The 19,660-nt window shown below is 49.0% G+C and overlaps 1 protein-coding gene across 4 annotated transcripts in view; it reads right to left on the bottom strand.

The window, feature by feature from the left end:
• Positions 1–19,660, bottom strand: part of CACNA1D (calcium voltage-gated channel subunit alpha1 D) — a 379,519-nt gene continuing 359,859 nt past the window's right edge. For 2 of the 4 annotated variants that reach the window (XM_004368621.1, XM_004368620.1), the window contains 8 exons: positions 12,802–12,918; positions 11,739–12,106; positions 11,014–11,040; positions 9,604–9,753; positions 7,971–8,134; positions 5,014–5,135; positions 2,100–2,417; positions 1–1,355 (listed from right to left, as the gene is read on the bottom strand). In XM_004368621.1, coding sequence (XP_004368678.1) covers positions 1,062–1,355; positions 2,100–2,417; positions 5,014–5,135; positions 7,971–8,134; positions 9,604–9,753; positions 11,014–11,040; positions 11,739–12,106; positions 12,802–12,918 — 1,560 coding nt within the window. In that variant the 3' untranslated portion in view covers positions 1–1,061. The remainder of the gene's footprint in view (positions 1,356–2,099; positions 2,418–5,013; positions 5,136–7,970; positions 8,135–9,603; positions 9,754–11,013; positions 11,041–11,738; positions 12,107–12,801; positions 12,919–19,660) is intronic. The other 2 variants (XM_004368622.1, XM_004368623.1) reach the window with 2 other exon arrangements.

Genomic DNA, 19,660 nt, shown 5'->3' with positions numbered 1-19,660 from the left:
TACCTTGTGTAAAGACACATTGATAGTGACTCAAAATATTTTAGAAAATCTCTATAGTGTCAAGTTCTTTTGAACTTAAAATTTTACCCCTAAAAGGTTTTCACTGAATAAATGAGCACTGGCTCCATTTCCTCTACTTCTGTATAGTCCAAGTAAAAATAATAATGATTTCTGGATTTCAGTGGGGAACTACAATTATTAGGACCCATGGATATTGCTGCAGTTCAAATACGGTACAATAATTACAAAATATAGACCATCTCTTTACAAATACAAATTATAGTATATTACAAGTCATATACAGTATCTATAATTTTTAAACAAACTAGCGTATCTAAGTTTACCTGGTTGCAAGTGCATTGTTATTCCAGTTTACAGTTGCCCTTAAACATGACTCAGAAATAGACCATCTGAGTGATATTCTCTTATGTAAACTGGTGTCACAGACAGAACACCTGGTTTGTAAGGTCTTCCTCCCCTCCTGTAATGACCGCTGGCAGGTAGATTCTGACATACGCACTGTACTTCAGAAGAGCTCAACAGGAACCAGAGCAGTGTGTTTGGGGGAAGGGTTTAAAAATGGATATGCTGGGCCCAGTGAATGTCTGATATGCTGGACTGATGGCTGAGGTAATGACCGGTGTGGTGAGCGTCATCACCTTTAACCTTCCCCGCTGTGCCTGCGGGCGGGTGTGCAGGAGGGCCCTGTGTGCACACTGCGACACACTCCACAGCAGTGCACGTCTGAACAACAGGCGTGCGTGTCTGCCTCCTCACCCATCCTCTCTGTGGGGACTGGGCCTGCTGTTGCCCACAGGGGCCCTGTGGGGGGCAGCTGCAGTAGGGGCTGAGCATGTGGTGCACCGCGTGCTCAGCCACTTGGCACCTGTTCCCTACCAGGGTTATGGCTTCCTTGAGACGTGACATCACTTGTACAGAAGTCTAATTGAATATGTACTCCAAACTAGTGCCTAAGCTTTCCTAACTATGAGGCACTTTTTTTCCCCTGGCCCTCCTCTGCCCCACCTGTGGCTAGAGCCAGTTCCCCCCCTTGCCAGGTGCTACAAGGTGGTGATGCATATCATTTCATCTGCCAGGTCCTCCTCATATCTCCCAGGGTCTGGCTCTTCGTCACTGTAGCCAGGACCGAAGTCTTGTAGCTCATAGTCCTGCTGGTGTGAGATGGGGCCCACGTCCCCATTGGCTCGGGGACTCATGTTCCCGTTGAGCAGGTGGCTGGCTGCACTCTCCATCTCGTCGATGGTTAGGTCACAGGCATCGGCGATCTCATGTTTTGTTGCTGACACAAATTTTGGGTCCCTCGCATACCGTCCCAAGCCTTCGGATATGAGGACCTATCAAGGAGAGAGCATCGATGACAAGAATGCATTAGAAGGTTTTGAGGGGAAACATGAGAGAAAAACCAGCTCCAGCACTGACTGCACAGTGTGCTTCTGGGACTCAGCCCGACCACGCTTACTAGATCGCATACACGGTAAGTGCATGTGAGTGTGGATGGTTTTGACTTTGGAGATGTCACAGAGCTCAAAAACTACACATGGCCCCAAAACCAAACCAAACCTGTTGCCATTAAGTCAATTCCGACTCACGGCAACCCTATAGCCCATAGGAGAACTGCCCACACGGTTTCCTAGGCAGTCAATCTTTACAGAAGGAGACTGCCACATCTTTCTCCTGTGGAGTGGCTGGTGGGTTAGACCTGCTGACCTTTGGGTTAGCGGCAGAGCACTTAATCATTGTGCCACCAGGGCTCCTTCACATCATGCTAGTACAGGTAACTCAGGAGAATTGGCAGTGGTGGCCCACGGTTATATGCATGTTTTAAGAAACATTCATCCGCCCATCTTTTCCTCTTTAACCCAAGTTCATGCTACTAAGAAGTGAACCCCTTGCCACTGAGTCGATTCCGACTCATAGCGACCCGACAGAAGTGGGCGGGGTCAAAATCCAAACCCAGGCAGCATGGGTCCAGAGCCTGCCCACGCTCTAACTGCCACCCTCTCCTGTGGCACGTGGTTTGCCATGCCACCTCTGCTGTTCCCAAAGCCTGCCTTCCTGTAGCCCAGAGCCATACTCACTGCCTCCACCAAGCTGTCTGCACTCCTCTGCTTGTCGCTGTTTTTGTTCCGGAAGCTGCTGGGGACAGTCAGGCTGGCTGGCGTGAAAGTCCGATAGGCGATATCGGGTTCATCCGTGTACCAGGAGCTTCGGTGCAGGGATGGCAGGCTGCCGTTGACCTGGTCCAGGGACTCTGACCGCTCTACCTGGATCAGGGGGGTGTAGCAGGGTGTCCAGTCCTGGTAGGGAGGGGTCGCTGGAGGGGTGGCCCATGACCGGGTCGAGTGACTCGGTGAGTACTGGGCTTTACTGGAATCTAGGCCGGCAACTGCCATGATCTGAGGAGAGAGGAGAAGGTGGAGAGACCAGAGTGCCTCACAGTCCAGCCCTCATGCTTCCTTAAAATGGCCCAAGCACAAGGTCCCGTTTTATGGGCCAGCGCAGACAAGACTTTAGCAGGATGTGAGCACGCTGCAGTAAGTTAAATGAACGGGTAGTAAAACTGTGGCCTTCTATGAGCTGGAATCGACTTGACGGCAATGGTTTTGGTTTGGTTTTTCAGAGCGGACTGTTTTCTTTGTCCTGAAAACCATACTACATTTTCTGTGACTGTTCCCGAGTAGGAATCAGTTGCTAATTCATGAAATTGCTTCAGAATGATGAAGAATTAGGGAAGACATGCAAGCTGTGATGTATGAATATACTACCCAGTTTAAATATTTAAGCACATTCGGGGAAAACTAACAATTCCAAGAACTCACAGGAAAACACAGCTGGTTCCTTTTACTCTCTTGTAACTCATCACGTAAGCAGCATTTTGTGCATTCCAAAGCACTGGGTATGGGTCCTGCTGCTTACACCTACAAATCCACTATGATTCCCACTCAGCAGAGAGGGGCACTGAAGTCTTGTCGGAGTCAGCAACAGAGGCCTATGGCCCCGTGGAGGCAGCTCAGACCAACAAGATGTGGCCTGGTCAGGCTAAGACGGGGAGAGAAGAGCATCTTCACCCAAGGGTCCCTTTCTTCAGGCCTACTTGGTGCGTGGCCTTTGATGGCCTGGGCCTTCCAAAGGTTTGTCCTTCCATGATAACACAGGACAGAAATAAGAATATAAAAACTGAAGGCAGACAATAAGCACATGAAAAGATGCTCAACATCATTAGTCATTTAAAAAAAAAAAAAAAAGTCATTGCCACTGAGTTGATTCCAACTCATAGCCCCCCTATAGTACAGAGTAGACCTGCCCCATAGGGTTTCCTAAGAGTGGCTGGTGGATCTGAACTGCCAACCTTTTGGTTAGCAGCTGAATGCTTAACCACTGTGCTACCAGGGCTCCCATTAGTCATTAGGGAAATGCAAATCAAAACCATGATGAGATATCATTTCACCCCTAGGAAGATGGCTATGATCAAAAAAAAAAAGGAAAATAAATGTTGGCGAGGATGTGGAGAAATTGGAACCCTCATACGCTGCTGATGGGAATGTAAAATGGTATAGCTGCTGTGGAAAACAGTTGGGCAGTTACACGAATGTTAAGCATAGAATTACCATATGACCCAGCAATTCCACTCATAGGTATACACCCAAAAGAACTGAAAGCAGGAACTCAGATACGTATACACCAGTGTTCACTGCAGCACTATTCACAACAGCCAAAAGGTGGAAACAACCTAATAAACGTCCATCAGTGGATGAATGGATAAGCAAAATGTGGCATACACATAGAACGGAATAGTATTCAGCCATAAAGAGAGATGAAGTCCTGATACACACTGTAACATGGATGAACCTTGGCGACATCGTGTGAGTGAAATCAGTCAGTCACAAAAGGACAAATATTGTATGATTCCACTTATAAATCAGGTAACTAGAATAGGCAAATTAGAGAGAAAGAAAGTAGAATGGAGGTTATCGGGGGCTGGGGTAGGGTGGGGAGTTACTGTTTAAAGGGGCACTGAGTTTCTGTCTAGGGTGATGAAAAACTTTTAGAAATGGATGGTGATGGTTGCACACATGGTGGATATACTTAATGCCACTGAAACATACACTTGAAAATGGTTAAAATGCTAAGTTTCATGTTAAGTATATTTTACCACGATAAAAAAAAAAAAAAAGTAAAGGTAGACCAGTAAAAAGTTGGCAGAGAGACACGAGCAGAAAATCTGAGATGGGGCTGAGTGCTCATGTGCTCAGGAGGCTTGGCCCTGCCGCACTTTACAGACTCGGTGCTTGTTCTACGACGTAGTCCCCCCAAGTGCCCCGCATCTCTCCCCTCTCTCTCTCTCTCTCTCTCTCTCTCTCACACACACACACACACACACACACACACACACACACACACACACACACACGCACACACAGCATCTCTGATGTGCTGTTTTCAGAAAGAAGAAGTGTCCTATTCTTGCCCTTGAGGCCCAGCCCTGGGGAGTGGGCCCTGGCCTCGCCCAGCCTCCACCGTGGGCAGGTCTTCCTCCCTAGACCACACTCTCACTATAGGCAGGGTCGGAGGGCCACACCCCTCATGACCACAAGGCATGCTCACAGAGGTGCAGTGAATGTGCTTTAATGAAGGAACAACCTCTTGGAGCAAGTAGAAGGCCGCATAGATTGTGAAGAATCAGTCAAGCGCTGCCATTCTGAGTCCGGGACTGTACCAGGCTGTGTCTTTAGTGCTGAGGAGGGATGTGTAAAACACTGAGTGACCTCGTCACGCCCCTCCTGTGTGACCTTGGGCACACTGCATGCTCTCCCTGATGGGCGCATCTGTACAGTGAGATTGTAATAGTATCTGTGTGGCAGGGCTGTTACAAGGATTAAATCAGGCTGTGCGTGAAGGTTCTCGCCTTCCCTCCTGGAGCTGGCAGCCGAGGGGCTGGGGGTGTCCTGTGGGTGAGTGCTAGTGAGGGGGAGGCGAGGTGGGCTGACTCACCTGTTGCTGCATGAGGTGCAGAGGCAGGGCCGTGCGGTGGGGGAAGGCGGGCGACAGCGGGACCTCCTCCTGGCTGCCCTGCCTGCGCAGGCACTCAAAGTTGAAGGAGGATCTCCGGTGGGCTGAGAAGTAAGGTACAGCATTCAGTTGTGGAACAAGTCCTCAGCAGTACACGGGGGCTTTCAGGGATCGGGTGAATGTACTGGACATTCCGCAGGGACCTCACCAAGAAGCAAGCAATGTGTCCAAGAGAAAGAACTATTAGTGAGGTCTCAAAACTTTGGGAGGGGAGAGTAGAGAAGGAGAAAAGGCCCAACTGAGGAATGTTTTCAAACGTGCCATGTTTTGGTTTTTGTGGTTTTTTACTTTTAAATGCTGTCTGTGTCTCTTCTCAGGAGGAGGAGCTAAGGGCAGCCCAGAAGGCAAAGCTTTCTGACTGAGAGGCACTGGGCCCTAAACACTGTGAGGAACCAGCACTTCAGTTCCGGCGCATGATGTGATTCTAGAATCCCACAAGCATTGCCTGGTTATCCTACATGTCTCTGTAGGCTGCAATATCTTGCTAGTCCTTCCATGTTTCTACCTTTGTTTTAAAGGGAGTGACCTGCTACCTGCCCTGATCAGTTCAACCAGGTAATAAGCAAATATTTTTGTTGGGAAAACCCAACTTCTCTAGCACTGAAGTCAAAACAAACGAACACCTCAAACTAAAGAAAACGGTTGTCCTATGAATAGTCATTTTGAAGAGGCTAAGACACAGGTTGAATGATACCAAGATGATCCTCAGCTTTTAGCTTGCTAGAGCAGCAAGTCCAGGAGGTAAATCTGAATCCCGGACCCCTATGCTCACAGCCATAGGCCTCCTCCTGGAAACCCCTCCATCCTAGCAGGGGTCTGCCACTGCAGAAGCTGCTTCTGGGGAGCCTTGCCTGTAGTTTGTGAGGCAGTGGCTGAGTCATTTCAACAGCTCCTTACTTGACCTCTGTTTTCTAGGCTTACCTCCCCCATGCCACAGTAAAAATCCTGTGTGCCCTTTATTCCTGTACTGGAAAACCTCAGGGACTAGCCTTGGGAGGTGTCCCAGACACTGGGGAACTGCACACGAAGCTCTAGAAATGGGGAGCACATGAAGAAGACCAGGCTGAGTCCTTAGCTGGCCACTTCCCGAAAAAACAGGACAGCCCAGTGCACACCATGGCATGTGCTGAGGTGTCCTTGTTGAGTTGCTACATGGAACATGGGCAGCTGGGCAATGAACACAGTCTTCATCAGAAAGCCTTCCATCTGAGCACCACACATGGGGGCCTAATTTCACAGTGTACTAAGGGGGATGGGCCTGCCTTGTCAGAACAACCCCTAGGATCCACAATCAGATGGCAGAGGCCAGAGGATCAAAGCTGGGAAAGCAAAACAATCCCTCTCATTTGCGTAGTGCTTTTCCGTTTTTGAAATAGGTCCACGTATACCCATCATCTCATCTGCTCTGCACAACAGTCTCTGAAAGAGGAAGTAATCCCCCTGTAGTTGAGGAGATTAATGTTCTCCCTGCCCAAGATCTCAGCTGATAGGCAGCAATGCACATCCCCTTACGAATACAGAGAGCAGCAGCTCCTGCTGCTCAGGCTCCTCGCCATCACTGGGGACAGGACCTGGGATGGTGGGCATTGCTGAGGGCACTAAGTGTGCTGGGCAGCTTCATAAGCAAAGACTGAGCAAGGTCCAAGGAAGGCAGTGGAAATCCCATAGGTGAGAGGCCTCCGTCCGGCCTCACCTGCACATGCTTCAGCCACTATTTATGGAGAATGGAACACTGCATTCAGCATGTGTTTGGGGCTGAGCAATTAAATATTAACCATGGAAATTGGCCTGACTATACTCCCCAGCAGAGCTGTGACAGCTGGAGTCAGGCAGAGGGCCCTGGGTACCACCCACCCCAACTCTTTATTGTGTACACAGCTTGGCGGACTCAGGAGCCAGAGTCTCGGCTATTTTTGGTTACTGATTAGAGTCCTGCCCAACGATATGCTTCGTTCTTCAGAAATACCAGAAATAGATATTCTTTAACCATCACCAAAATGCCCACATGCTCCAAGTCAAAGTGCCCAGCTAGGAGTGGGCCAGAGCCATGGCATTTCTGTCTCTCCTGCTAGCTGTGGTCTGTCTCTGCTCGGCTGACCCAGGTCTCCTGATGGTGCAGTTATAGCACAGCTGCAGAAGAAAACTAGGTGGGGGAGCAGCCAGCCCCTGCCCCTTCTCAGCAGGATGGGGCTCCCCTGGCCCCAGAATGGGGGCTACCTATCCTAGAAGCAACCTCAATGGAGTTCTGAGGGCCACCTAAGAGGACAAAACCTGTCCCATGAGCAGAGAGCGCTGGGAGACCCGAGGGAAAGACGAGAGAGGAAGAGGAAACAGGAGAAAAGGAGGACGGAGAGACGGGGAAGGACGAGATTAACCCTGGTGAGTAGCTATGGAGAGATGGACACCAAGAATTCCCCGGGGCCGTCAGAGGCATGGAACTCTGCGCAACAGGCCTGCTCTAAGTCCACCCTGCACTTGAGCCAACACTTTCCCCCCTCTGAGGTGCCCTGTCCATGGAGTTAACAACAAAAGTGCACATCGTGCTTACTTCTCAGATGGAGCAGAGGCTCAACGGCAATAACAATGTACACTGAAGGCCCTTTATCGGGTGTTATGTACTGTACGACTTTAGAGCCACGTACTGCCTCTCTCTATTCTCAGTCAAAAACAGTGCTGAAGGGGTTGAAAGCCCATCACATGCAATATGGATGAGAAGGAAAAGAATGCTGACATGACCTCCCACCCGGGGCCCTCGGGGAGCGGATGGCAGGTCCCTGCCACGGCAGGCTCACACTGGCCCACTTGCCCTGGGGCAGGGAAGGGGGAGCAGCACACTGCTCTCCAGGAGGCTTCACCCAAAGCAAAAAATCTGGCCTCACGTGTTGGGGTTGGAGGTAGTAGGCGTCTCCTTGGAGATCTCCGAGAGTCGTGGCAAGTGGGTGAGTCGGCGTCCTCTAAGAAGCCCTGGGGGTGATGGTAGCCTCGGGGCCTTTCGAAGTCCCAGCTGCTGCCTGGGGATCTGCTGTAGTAGCCATAGTTATGCCTAGCGGTCAGAAAGGCCAGACGAGACAGTGAGGCGCGAGCACAAGTCTAGTCAATGAGCCTCGTCTGGTGGCTCTGACTGACCCACATCTTCAGTCCTCTCCCACCTCACTTGGACACAGCTGGACTAGCTGAGAACAACACAATCCTCAGCTTCCTGGAAGATTCTAAATGGAGAGTGAGGTCCATCACGGGAAGGTTCAGGACTGGAGGCCTGTGACAAGTGATGTTCTGGGACTTTCCATCCCCAGGGCAGCCTTGGACCAGGGTCAAATGTGGATTTCAGATGCCACAGAAGCCTGACTATCATCCACTCACTTCCTCACTGAGAACCCTCCCCCGAGTGCCTGCTCCTGCCAGGTGCTAGGCTGGCACCAGGGACACAAAGAGACACAACATGTGGCCCCTGCAAGAGCTTAGAAAACACGATACACACACAGATGTCCAGTGCTAGCTAGAAAAGGTCAGTGCTAGACAAGAGGTGCTCACAATGGGTTCTGGGGGTGTTTTGGGGGCAGGGTGGGGGGAGGGAGTGCAGCCAGAGAAATGAAAAGTAAGGCACTGGGAAAGGCCCTCGAAGGGGGGAATTAGGTCACGCAGAGATGGGGTGAGGGCATCCGAGTGGTGGACTTGGGGAGAGCAGAGCCCTACAGGAGGAAACACAGAGCACACGTGGCTCAGGATCAGTAGCTCATCTGATCGGAAGCCGGCATCTGAGGGCGGCTGATGAAGGAACGGCTGGAGAGGCAGATGAGGGCCAGGCAGTAGAAGGCCTGGAATACAAGGCTAGCGTTTCTGAACAGCTCAGATGCCAGAAGTGACCTCACTGCAGTACCACCTCCTGCTCGTCAACGGGCTGCCTGGTAATGATGAGATGCGGGTACAGGGAAAGAGTGGCAGTAACCTGCGTCCCCCTGCACTGCTCCCTGTATGTGCTAAGGTAAGAGCCTATTGTAATCACAAGCAGTCTTCGTACAGGACTGAGCTGGGAGAGGCACCTCTGCTGAGACGATGCCACTCTCACCTCTTGTCCCCTCCAGCTCCAGGAGAGACCCCTTGACTGGGGCAGGAAGCGGGTACTGCTCATGAAGACCCCACCCACGGCCACGGCTGACCAAGCTGCTATGCAAACAGCCGCCAGGCCAGAGCTCTCAGCGTCCGTTACACAGACTCATCTCTGCAGAGCTGAGGGAAAGGGCCTAACCCAGCCTTTACTGAAAGGCCTCAGAGGCCCCTGGGGGAAGTAAGTTCCACTCCGCTCGGCCTCTTTTTGGCCCTATTTCTCCTCCTCTGGCTTTTCCCTGGCCTGGAGTTTGTGCTCCGTTTTGCTTTTCTGGGGAATCCAGTCAGCTGCAGGTGGCCCTTTGGCTTCATAGGTAGGCAGAGCGCCAGGGGCAGGAAATGGAGGGTGGAAGGGGGGTGCCTAATCTGAGCCGAGCCCGGAGCTCCCAGCTGCCTGCTCCCACTTACCAGCTCCCGGTCGGCGAGCTGTCATCCTCGTAGCACTCCTCACCACTGAAATACTCCTGCTCCCCCAAGCAGCGGGGGTCCCTGAAGTAGCTGTATATCTCTGGATCTTCCCGGCAAATAGCTGGGAGCTGTTCATCTCCAGAGTCAGACCTGCAGTAGGGAAAGAGGATCTGAGAGCCTGGGCAAGTGACAGTTCATGCAGTCATGCCCTCAGCATGAGGCCAGCATCCCCGCCTGCACGCTCAGCTTCCCTCCCTGCATGCACCCCTCAGGCTGGGCCGAACTGCTAAGGCCTCTGGGAACGGTGCTATATTGGGACAGGAGAGGGGGAGAATTCTCCCTCAGCACCCTGCACAACGCGGATGCCGAACCACTGTGCCAGAGGCCAGGGAGCCCAAGGAGTAAACGTAATTGGGGGAACCGAGCCAGGAAAACAGACCTGGAGCGCTGCAAACAGTGATGAGGTGCAGGGACAGGACCCTGGGCTCCCAGGTCACCTACTTCCATCCCCTCTCCTGCCCAGCCCTGCCCCAGTGCAGTGTGGCTGCAGAACCTGGAACGCAGGGGTTCCTTCACCACTGACTCCCCACGCTATCAGACCCCAGAAGGCGAAGGAGTGCTGGATTCAGCGTCATGGGAGAAATGCTCAGGGGAAGTGTCTGCCAAGGTTTCAAAGACTACCCTGTCGGAGTACTGGCATAACATCTTCCTGAAACCCAGCTTGTCCTGGGCCTGATCCCCAGGGACACCAGCCGCGCCCAGTGACATCAACTCTCCCTGAAGAAAGGGCTGTGCGTCCTCACAGTTCTCACTCTCACCACCCTTCTTTGGTTCAAGCTGCTTCTGATTTCATTTGATAAAATTAAACTAGAAGACCTAGTCCCCCTGCCCCCAACAAAGCGATCACTCTGCCCACATTTAACTCAAGTTCAACAGATGTACAGCAGTTTATACTGTGTGTATGCTGAGAACCGTAAGGGGGGACAAAAAAGTCCTGGTTCCTGGTCGTCAGGAGATTTGGGTCTTGCATTTACTAACCACCCCTGCCCACCCCCAGAAACTTGACCCCAAAGAGCAGGCAAGAGTTGCCCAGCTTCACAAGCCCGGGCACCCCACTGGCACACAGTGGGCCCTCCCAGCACTGGCGTGAGGCTGCAGGAGCTGGCCCATGGGGCATGCCTGGCCCATGAATGTCAGACCTTGGATGCGAACAGTCTAGCAGATAGGATCTAAAAGTTCTCTCGCTTAGAAAGAAGCCAGCTACCTCCGACCCGAGTCCGTGGCCCTATTATAACCCATCAGGCTAGATGGCTCGAAGGAATTTTTCTCCTTCCTCAGCAATCGAGGCCAGGTGGTAACACTCGTAACACCACCATATTTAACACGTAGACACAGGCAATGAGCACATACCTAACATAAGTCTCATAATAGCGGGTTCTATCCAGGAACGGCATAAAATGGGAGGGAGGGAGAAGACAAAAGTTAAATTTTACTTTCAACAAAATTTAAAATGCAGATATCAGGCCACTTCCTAGCACAGGGGGTCGGCAAACTGTTCCACGGGCCAAATATAGGCTGCACCTGATTTTGTAGTTTTTACATTTTTAGAGGACTGAAAAAAAAAATCAAAACAAGAAAAATATTTCATCCCATGTGAATACAGGACATTCCCATTTCAGTGTCCATAGATAAAGTGTTACTGGAACACAGTCACACCCATTCATTTACCTATTGTCTATGGCTGTGTTCTAGCCATGGCTGCAGAGTCGAGTAGTTGCAATACAGACCGTATGGCAAAGTCTAAAATATTTACTATCTGGCTCTTTACAGAAAAAGTTTGCCAACCTCTGACCCAGAGTATGTCAACATAATTGGGGGGAGTAGGTTTTGCAGCTGCTGTTTCAGGGGGTACCACATACAGCAGGGAATGGGATGGCAGAGGGCCTTTTAACCAGAAGGCTCGTCATGTGGCTGGTGCCTGAAGAGACTGTGAACTCCGAAGCACTCACAGGTGCTATGGAGAATATCCTCTACGTTCCAGAGCTCAGGGGAGAAAGAACCGCCTCACTCCATGGGACCGGAAGAGACACAGGCAGATGCCACATTACCAAGGGCGAACACATTTTAAAGGTTACCTTTTAATACTGGACTTTCTTTGAGGCTCACGGTCATGCTTGTGAGAGGAATGATGCCCATTTTCAGACACATGCTCAAGGTTCCCAATGCTGGGCCGCTTTCCATGGGCAGCTTTGGACATATTGGCATTATTGAGATTGGCATTTGTTGAGTTGGGAATTGGTTTTCCTATGGAATTACGGTTATGATGGTTATGACACACCGAATTTCCTGCTGGAGGAAACAGCGGTTTCTCAGTATCACTTGCAGGTGGAATTGAAGGCCTTTGGACATGCAGGGGACGGTGGGCGGTATTGGTCTGCTGAAGGGAATCTCTCCTATCACTATTAACATGATTGACATGGTTTCCAAGCAGGGCACCATTTCTCTGCAAAATAATGGGAGACAACACCAGGTAATTTAACAAGTATTTGATGCAGGCTAGCTATGTTAGGTAATTTTTTTCTACATGAAAAACAAATTCTAGGTAAGCTCCGTAAGATCCCTGTAAAACAATCTGAGTATCTGAATCATCAGGGTGAATGTGTTCATGGAGCAGCTGGCCCCCCCTGAAATGAGGAAGGTTACTGATTCCTGAGCAGGGGAGCAATCTCTCTGCTGCCACTCAAGTGTACTCTCAGTCTCTCCAAGTTGAGGCAACTTTTATAACCATCTGGGCTGGCTGGCAGCCCCAGAGGTTGGGCAATAGGCATGCCCTCTGGGTTGGAGGGCTGAGGGCCAGCTGGCAGAGCAAAGAGCTGGCCTGGGGAAGAAGGGGGATGGTACAGGCAGCTTCTGGAAGGACCCAAGATGCTCATCCACAACTGGTCAGTGGTTGTGGCCAAGCTCCCCAGAAGCTGACAGTGTGGGGCAGGGAAGCAAGCTCAGAGAATGAGCAGGCCTGGCCCTAGAGGAGGTGCCAGTGAGTGGGAGGGCCTATGGGGGCGTGGTCTGCAAGTCCCTCTAGGCCCTGGGGCTGGCTTGCATTCTCCAGGCTCTTCCGTAGATCATTAACTGCCCAAACCGGAGTCCTGCCCTGCTATTTCCAGGTGGCCAGTGTGTAGCTAGGCGTGGAATAATTACTTTGAACAAATCTTCTTCTTCTTCTAGTTTTGTTTCCTCTGGTTCATCATCTTGCAGATCACAGGATATAGCCCGCCGGATTTCTGGCCCAATGTCGTGAAGGGTCCTTAATCCCGCCTAGATCAATGAAAATGGCAGAACAGGTTAGACAACACGTGTGCCTGGGTCCGGCCTGGGTCTTGGCTTTGCTCCTGCCTGAATCAGCTGTGGGAGGGGAACAGTTCTCCAAAGGAAAATCCAGGGAACCCACTGCTTGGTTGAATGTAACTGAAGGTATCCTGTAGACTAAGGGTTGCTCGGTGTGGTCAGGAGTTCAAGATGGTCAGGATGGTCCCAGGCTGGAATGCTTGAGGCCTTCAACCCAGTAACTTCCTTTTAAATTGCCTCCACTTGCCTGGCTGTGAGTGTCTGGGCATCAAGGCACCAGGGGCAGTACTGGGGCTCACCAGGGCCATGGGGCCACACCCTAGTCTAAATGACACTCTTCAGAAGGATCGCCTGCAGAGCACCATCTCCCTGAGGCCCGCACAGTGCAGAGCACAGCCAGGATGTTCTAGAGAGGGCGCAAGGACTCCCTGGTGCGCCAGGATAAGGAAGCCTAGGGACAGGTGCCAGAGGAGCAAGCAGACCAAGTAGCCGTCAGGGCCCTGGTTCTGCTGAAGAGCCATGGGAACAAGGGAGTGACACAACTGCAGCCACCCGCACACTCAGGGCCACAACACAATGATCGACATGCACACAGACCTGGGCTGCTGTGCAGTAGCCAGCCTCCATGACCATCCACGTGCCCTGGCCTGCAGCCTGGCTTCAGGCTGAGAACTCACCAACAGCAGGAACCATCCTCTTGAAGACCACAACAAATTGAAAGCAGCTCACCACCCCCTGGTGTCAGTGCAAGACGCCAGCAGGTGATTTCCTCCAGGCCCCTCACAGACATTCTGTATTTCCCCAGGGCCCTCTCAGCCAGCCTTCTTCACCCTGGGTCCCTGCACTACTGGGAAAGAACCTGCCCCACTGAAGGCCTGGGAGAAGCCTTTCCACCGTTTACAACTTTGTTAGGGAAACATTCTAAGATGCTTATGGACTATATGTGGGGGAAAGTGAGGTAGCTGGCTCTGATGAAATTATGTTGTGACCACCAATTTAAAGAAAAATAGCATGCTGACTGAAAGACTAGTAGGGACTGTACAGCTACTTTATCCTTTTGAACAAAAAGACTTGCATCTGAAAGACATTTCCTTCTTGTTCCCTAGGTCTAAGGCCCTCGTCCTGTATCCAGGAAGACACCTCTTCATGCTGGCAGTCGCCTGCTACTCAGCAGCTGATAAAGTTTTAGAGAATGTCTCAGGCATTGGTTGTACAGGTCTCCATACGGGAACTAGGCCAAGTGGCAGGTCACAGGAGAGGAGGCCACTGCCCTGTCCTTCCTCCACAACACCAGTGGTGAGTGGGCAGCTGTGGCAAGGACGCAGACAAAGCATGACCATGCCTGAGTCATGAGACACATAGTGGAGCCAAAACCCAACAGTGATGGGGAGGTGTCGACAGGTCTGGGCTCCGCTGTCGTGAGCATGCTCAGAACTGGTCTTCTGCAGATGCCACAGTTGGTGGTGAGGTTAATTTAAAATGTAAAGCTGTACAGGAACTTCCCAAGAGGATCTGATAAATATGGCCTATTCTGTAAAGCACCAAGCCTGTAAGATGCTGCTATTAAAATGGGTCTGGTTTGAACCATTCTTTGAGTAGAGGAGAAGCAAGTCTTTCCAGTTCGCAAATTATGCGGGTGAAATAATGGCCAGGAGTCAAAGCTTTACGGTTCCTGGCTAGGGATGCTGTGGTCTTGTAAGGAAAGGGAAGTCATATTCCAGGGCCAAACCCACAGCAGTTCTCGGTGTGGTCAGTGAGGCTGCCACTTGCTCTCCTGTCCCTCTGATCACAGGCACGAGATGTACACATGCACGCATGCACACACACCCACACACACACAAACTCCCTCCTCAGGACTCCCAAGTCCAGCACAGCTGAGCTTGGGGATTCATTTGGCTCTGAGGTGGATCCACTTGCAACATCAAGAAGCCAAGTCTAATGTCATGGTGGTGACAGCTCTTACACAGCAGAGCTGCAGGCCTGTGAATAAAGGTGGTACTCAACAGTATTAAATGGCCTGCAGTTCATTCAGACTTTTCTAGGGTACAAATACCAAGATAAGACAAGCAAGGGTTTGGTCTGATTTTGGATTTTAGGAAGAAAGGTCTGTTTCAGATCTGAGGCCCACAAATAAGAAGGGGCAGCGTCTGAGACACCTGCTGCTGTCTCCACAAAACTAGCATAGTTACAACACACTAAGTCAACATGCCCAAATCAATGGTGTACATTAATCCACGTTACAAGGCACTACAGGCCAGACACCCTCTTGATGTTAACAACAGATAGTCCTCTTTACCGTCATTCAACTGATTGGCTAGGTCCGATTAAAAGAAATAGAAAACTATTTATTTGGATAATTTTTAACATCATCCTTTGTTGACTGGTTGACATTTCACCGAAATACATATATAATTGCATAATAAAAACAAAAACTGTCTCCAGCACATCTTCAGTGATATACAAGGTTAGGATTCGGTCAATAGGGTAATGCGGTGAACAGACACAGGACAGATCATTTGTTTGCAACATAAATCATGGAGAAGGTTGAAAGGTGGCCACAGATGCCACTTGCAAAGACAAATAATGACAATATATTTAGTAAAGAGACATGGGGGTGGAGGGAAGCAGCACTCTTCCCAGACACAAAAGCAGAGGTTCAGAAATCATGGTTGTGTTTTGTTTGCGCCACACAGGCAAACAAACACCTTTTCAGAATTGGGGAGAGCCTTTACTCTCTCACATATGAACTCAGGAAGGACGGCGGGGGATGCGGGTGCAACTCGGGCGGGGTGTCTGCCGTGGTTGGGAGTGAGGGAAACAGATGTTCTCAAACTTGAATTGAAATGAAGCTTAAGGACAGCACCCTGAATTTATTACATATCACAAAACATGAAAATGAAATTTTTCTAGCACATGTATCAAGCTTCAAGGTAGCTAAACTGTTCCAAAAATTCCATAGGCACAAGTTCCAATTCCAAAAAATGCAGAAAACTACCTTAAACTCTTGAAAGTTTTACTTTTTTTTCCCACAGCCCTAAAAAAAGAACATTTCCCTTGAAATAAATACTTTACAGTCAATAAAATTGTCTGTTCTTTCATATTTCATATCTGTCTACCTCTATCAGAAAAATACTATTTTAATTTGAAACGTGGTCATTAGCACTTAAACCAACACAATTAAACCCATATAAAGTCATTCCGTTAACATCACAGTATTATTATGGTTTTGAATAAACACAGAATTGCTATAAAATACAAACATTATTGACTTGTTTTAAGATGTCCAATCTTATAAAATATTAAACAGAATCAAACCTCATTTCTGGTTGATTTTAAAATGCTAGATGTTATCATAAATATTTCTTTAAAAAAGAAATGTTGGCGCTTTGCCTGTAGACTGCTGCTTTAAATTTTAGACACCATTTAATTGGAATTTTATATTTACTCTAATGAATGATTAAGTCACACACAAAAAACCCAACAAACCATAAAATCTCTCTAAACATTTCTAAAGCAATAGCATACAATTATGATATTTTAACATCAAATATGAACATTCATTATCTCCCTTTTGCCCACTTTCAGGGTTATTGTAAACTTTGCCTACCTGGATGCATTTGAAATGGCTCCACCGCCTGTCATGCTAAGCTAGCTCCATCAGACACACCAACCAGCCACCAGCTCTCACACCACTACAGCAAGTTTAAATGCCCAAAGCACCCTCCTGGACCTACACTGTAACAGTGAAGATAAGAGATGCAGGTCTCGAGTCTGGACAGGGCCAGGCCATTCATCTTCGGGACGTGAGCGCCAGGCTTTCTGTCTCCAGCCCAAGAGTCCCACAGTGGCAGAGCCTGTTCTCCATCACTGGCAGGTTTCACTCAGCCAAGGCTGGACCTGCACACAGTCATCTCGGTTCTGATTAACCCTTTAGCAGGTGCTGGCCCATACCAAATTAGAGGGGATACTTTTAGACTAGCTCTGTGAGAAGGAAGAACGGGAGATTAAATTCTTATAGAATAAACCCGTTCAGCTACAAGCTGTCCTCCGCCTCCTCCACACACACACACACACACACACTTCGACACACACACACCACACCGACACACCCCTTATTTTGTTACTGTCTTCCTCCAGGGAAAATGTGATGGTGTGGCCTTTTTGTCCATTGTGAACAAGCCTCTGTTAAATATACAGGCTGAGAATCATGAGCACAACACCCTGTTAGTCATCCACGGTGATTCTGACCCTCACTGAAGCCAGCTGTGGTGTTACCCACTAAGTTACCCTGCCAGGCCTTCCCCAGGGTTGCTCTCAGCTGGATAAATAGAGGTTTTTTGTTTTTTTTTTTTAAGTATCCCTTTGAAAGATAAAGCTTTAACCAAAATCGCCTAAAGTGATACAGGCCCTTTCCCTGCAAACCATCTGACAGAGCTATCTGTCTTAGTTCCACCTTGATTCTTGGCTGTAGTTTTAACACCAGAATCAGAAATCCTTGCCAGTTTCCTGGTAATGGAGAGAGTATTACTTAAAAGTTGGCTCAGCAGAAGCTGCAAATCACAACTTCTATTCTGATAACATCTTTACACCTGTCATTGTGGCCTCACATATGTAATTTCACTACATCCTGGGAGGGAGGGAAGGCCGAGGTAGTTCTCATTTGGTTAAATTATCTGCCCAAACTAGTCAGAGGCTCAGCTAGGAGTCTTGACTCCTAGGCCTGCTCTTCCCATGACACTATGCTGGGCTCTCCTCTCCCAAACTCTCAGCTCAAACACCACCAAGAGAAAGTCATTGCATCTACTGGGAAAGATGGCTGGAATCAAGTCTCAGGCATGCCTTCACTCACCTATGAACATGACTGTCGGGTACCACTAAATCAAAGTTAACCTTCTTTCAAGTAACTTAGTAGAACTTGTTTATAACTAAATCAACATTGAAATGACAAACTGCCATGAGTTGTCATTAAAAGTAATCCTATGCTTGGCACACATCCTTAGTCTCAGCTGTACCACTCTAAGGGGCTGAGATTTTTAAAAACGCTTTCTATCATGCACTAATTCAGACCATCATTCCCCAGATCAGCACAGGTAATAAGACCTGGCCACATGTGATAGGACTCTCAGCCTGAACTTAGCAGGATAACACAGGGCACAGGCAGCTTCTGTCTACATGAATGGGTTGGGGTTGGACAGAGGTGTAGAAGGGAGAGAAAGGTTCAAGTTAGGGGTAGTGCTACTACACAGGAGGTCCTTTAACAAGGGAAACCATTAAAAGGCTCCCAATGCCCTCTTCCTTTAAGGGAGATTTTAGCTTGTTCTTCTGTAACAGCGGCTCTCAAAGTGTGGTCTAGCGACCCTGGGAATCCCCAAGACATCTTCAGGGATCCATGAGGTCAATGTGATTTTTATTATGATACTAGGAGGTTCTCTGCCTCTTACACCCTCATTCTCTCATGACAGCACAGCAGCATTTTCCAAAGGTTACATGATGTGTGATGATGGCATCACTCTGGCGTCTGCTGCTTGCATAGTCTTGTGTTTTAAGAACTTCTCTTCTCCCTAAGTGAGTTCCATCAGACAGATGGAGAATAGAAGCAGATCTTCAGACCAGAGCAGGTTTAATTTATAATACAGTACCTTTAGATACACAAGAGTCCTCAATAATTTTTCAGAGTATAAAAGGGTCCCAAGACCAAAACGTTTAAGAAGTGCTATCCTAGACCAGCCTGCCCTCGGAGAGACAACACTATCTTTCCTTAAGCACACGACCCCTCACCCTATCTAGGATTCCTCTGATTCTGCTGAGCTTTCTCCACATCCACAAGAAATGTCCTTCATGGGGGTTCTCTGTGCTAGCCTTTGGCATTCATTCCTTAACGGGTTGCCTTCACTGCTGCCTTAGAGGGATATGCCCGCCCGTCTTCCCAAACAGCCACCTTTTTTAGGTCTAAGGCATTCCAAAAAGAATGAATTCACCCAGGTACCTACCCACCATGGAACTGTCAGTAAGTTTTCGCAAGCTCCTTCCTGTGGATGATTGGATCATGATACATTTGGGCTAGTGAGGGATACTGGGTGAGTATTATTAAATAATGATTTACAACATTTAAGATCTTTTACTACCGCATAATATAACTTGCCTTTATTTTCAGTAATTCTATCTTCTCAAACACTTTTGAAAATCATTACTATTCTAAGAGGGGAAAGATCACCCCTTTCTCAGAAAGCATATAAAATGCAGTACCCAATAATCTGGTGGATTAACTGTGGGGAGATATACCACAGTATAGGCCATTGAAGAGGCTGATGCCCAATCTTGTTGTTTGCTTCCCATAGATGGGACATTAGCCTGAAACTTTTTTCTTTTTTTTTAACCCAGGCGTTTCAGAGTTTAACACCTAGTTTGCTGTGTGTTTCTATGAAGATTCTGAGATCACTGACTTGATTAGTCTCTTACAACTCTTTCTACATTTAAACCTATATTCTGCCAAGGTCAAGAGAAATGACACAGGCGTCTCTGCAGTTTGACTTTGAACCAAGTTTCCGGGAAGCCTTATTTCCGTTTCAAGTCAAAGCCAGGGAGGCAGCCTTCACTATTTCTGGCTGTCTTTTTCATAAACTGGCCCTGGCTACCAACCACAGCCAGTGCTGTTACTTAGCAACAGAGCAGGCTCAAGTGGGGCTAGAGTCTCTTTTTCATGTAAACAATT

This window comes from Trichechus manatus, unplaced genomic scaffold (genome assembly GCF_000243295.1).
Source record: "Trichechus manatus latirostris isolate Lorelei unplaced genomic scaffold, TriManLat1.0 scaffold00001, whole genome shotgun sequence".
Taxonomy (NCBI): domain Eukaryota; kingdom Metazoa; phylum Chordata; class Mammalia; order Sirenia; family Trichechidae; genus Trichechus; species Trichechus manatus.
Note: the sequence above shows the minus strand (reverse complement) of the source record. Positions and strands in the feature narration are given on the sequence as shown.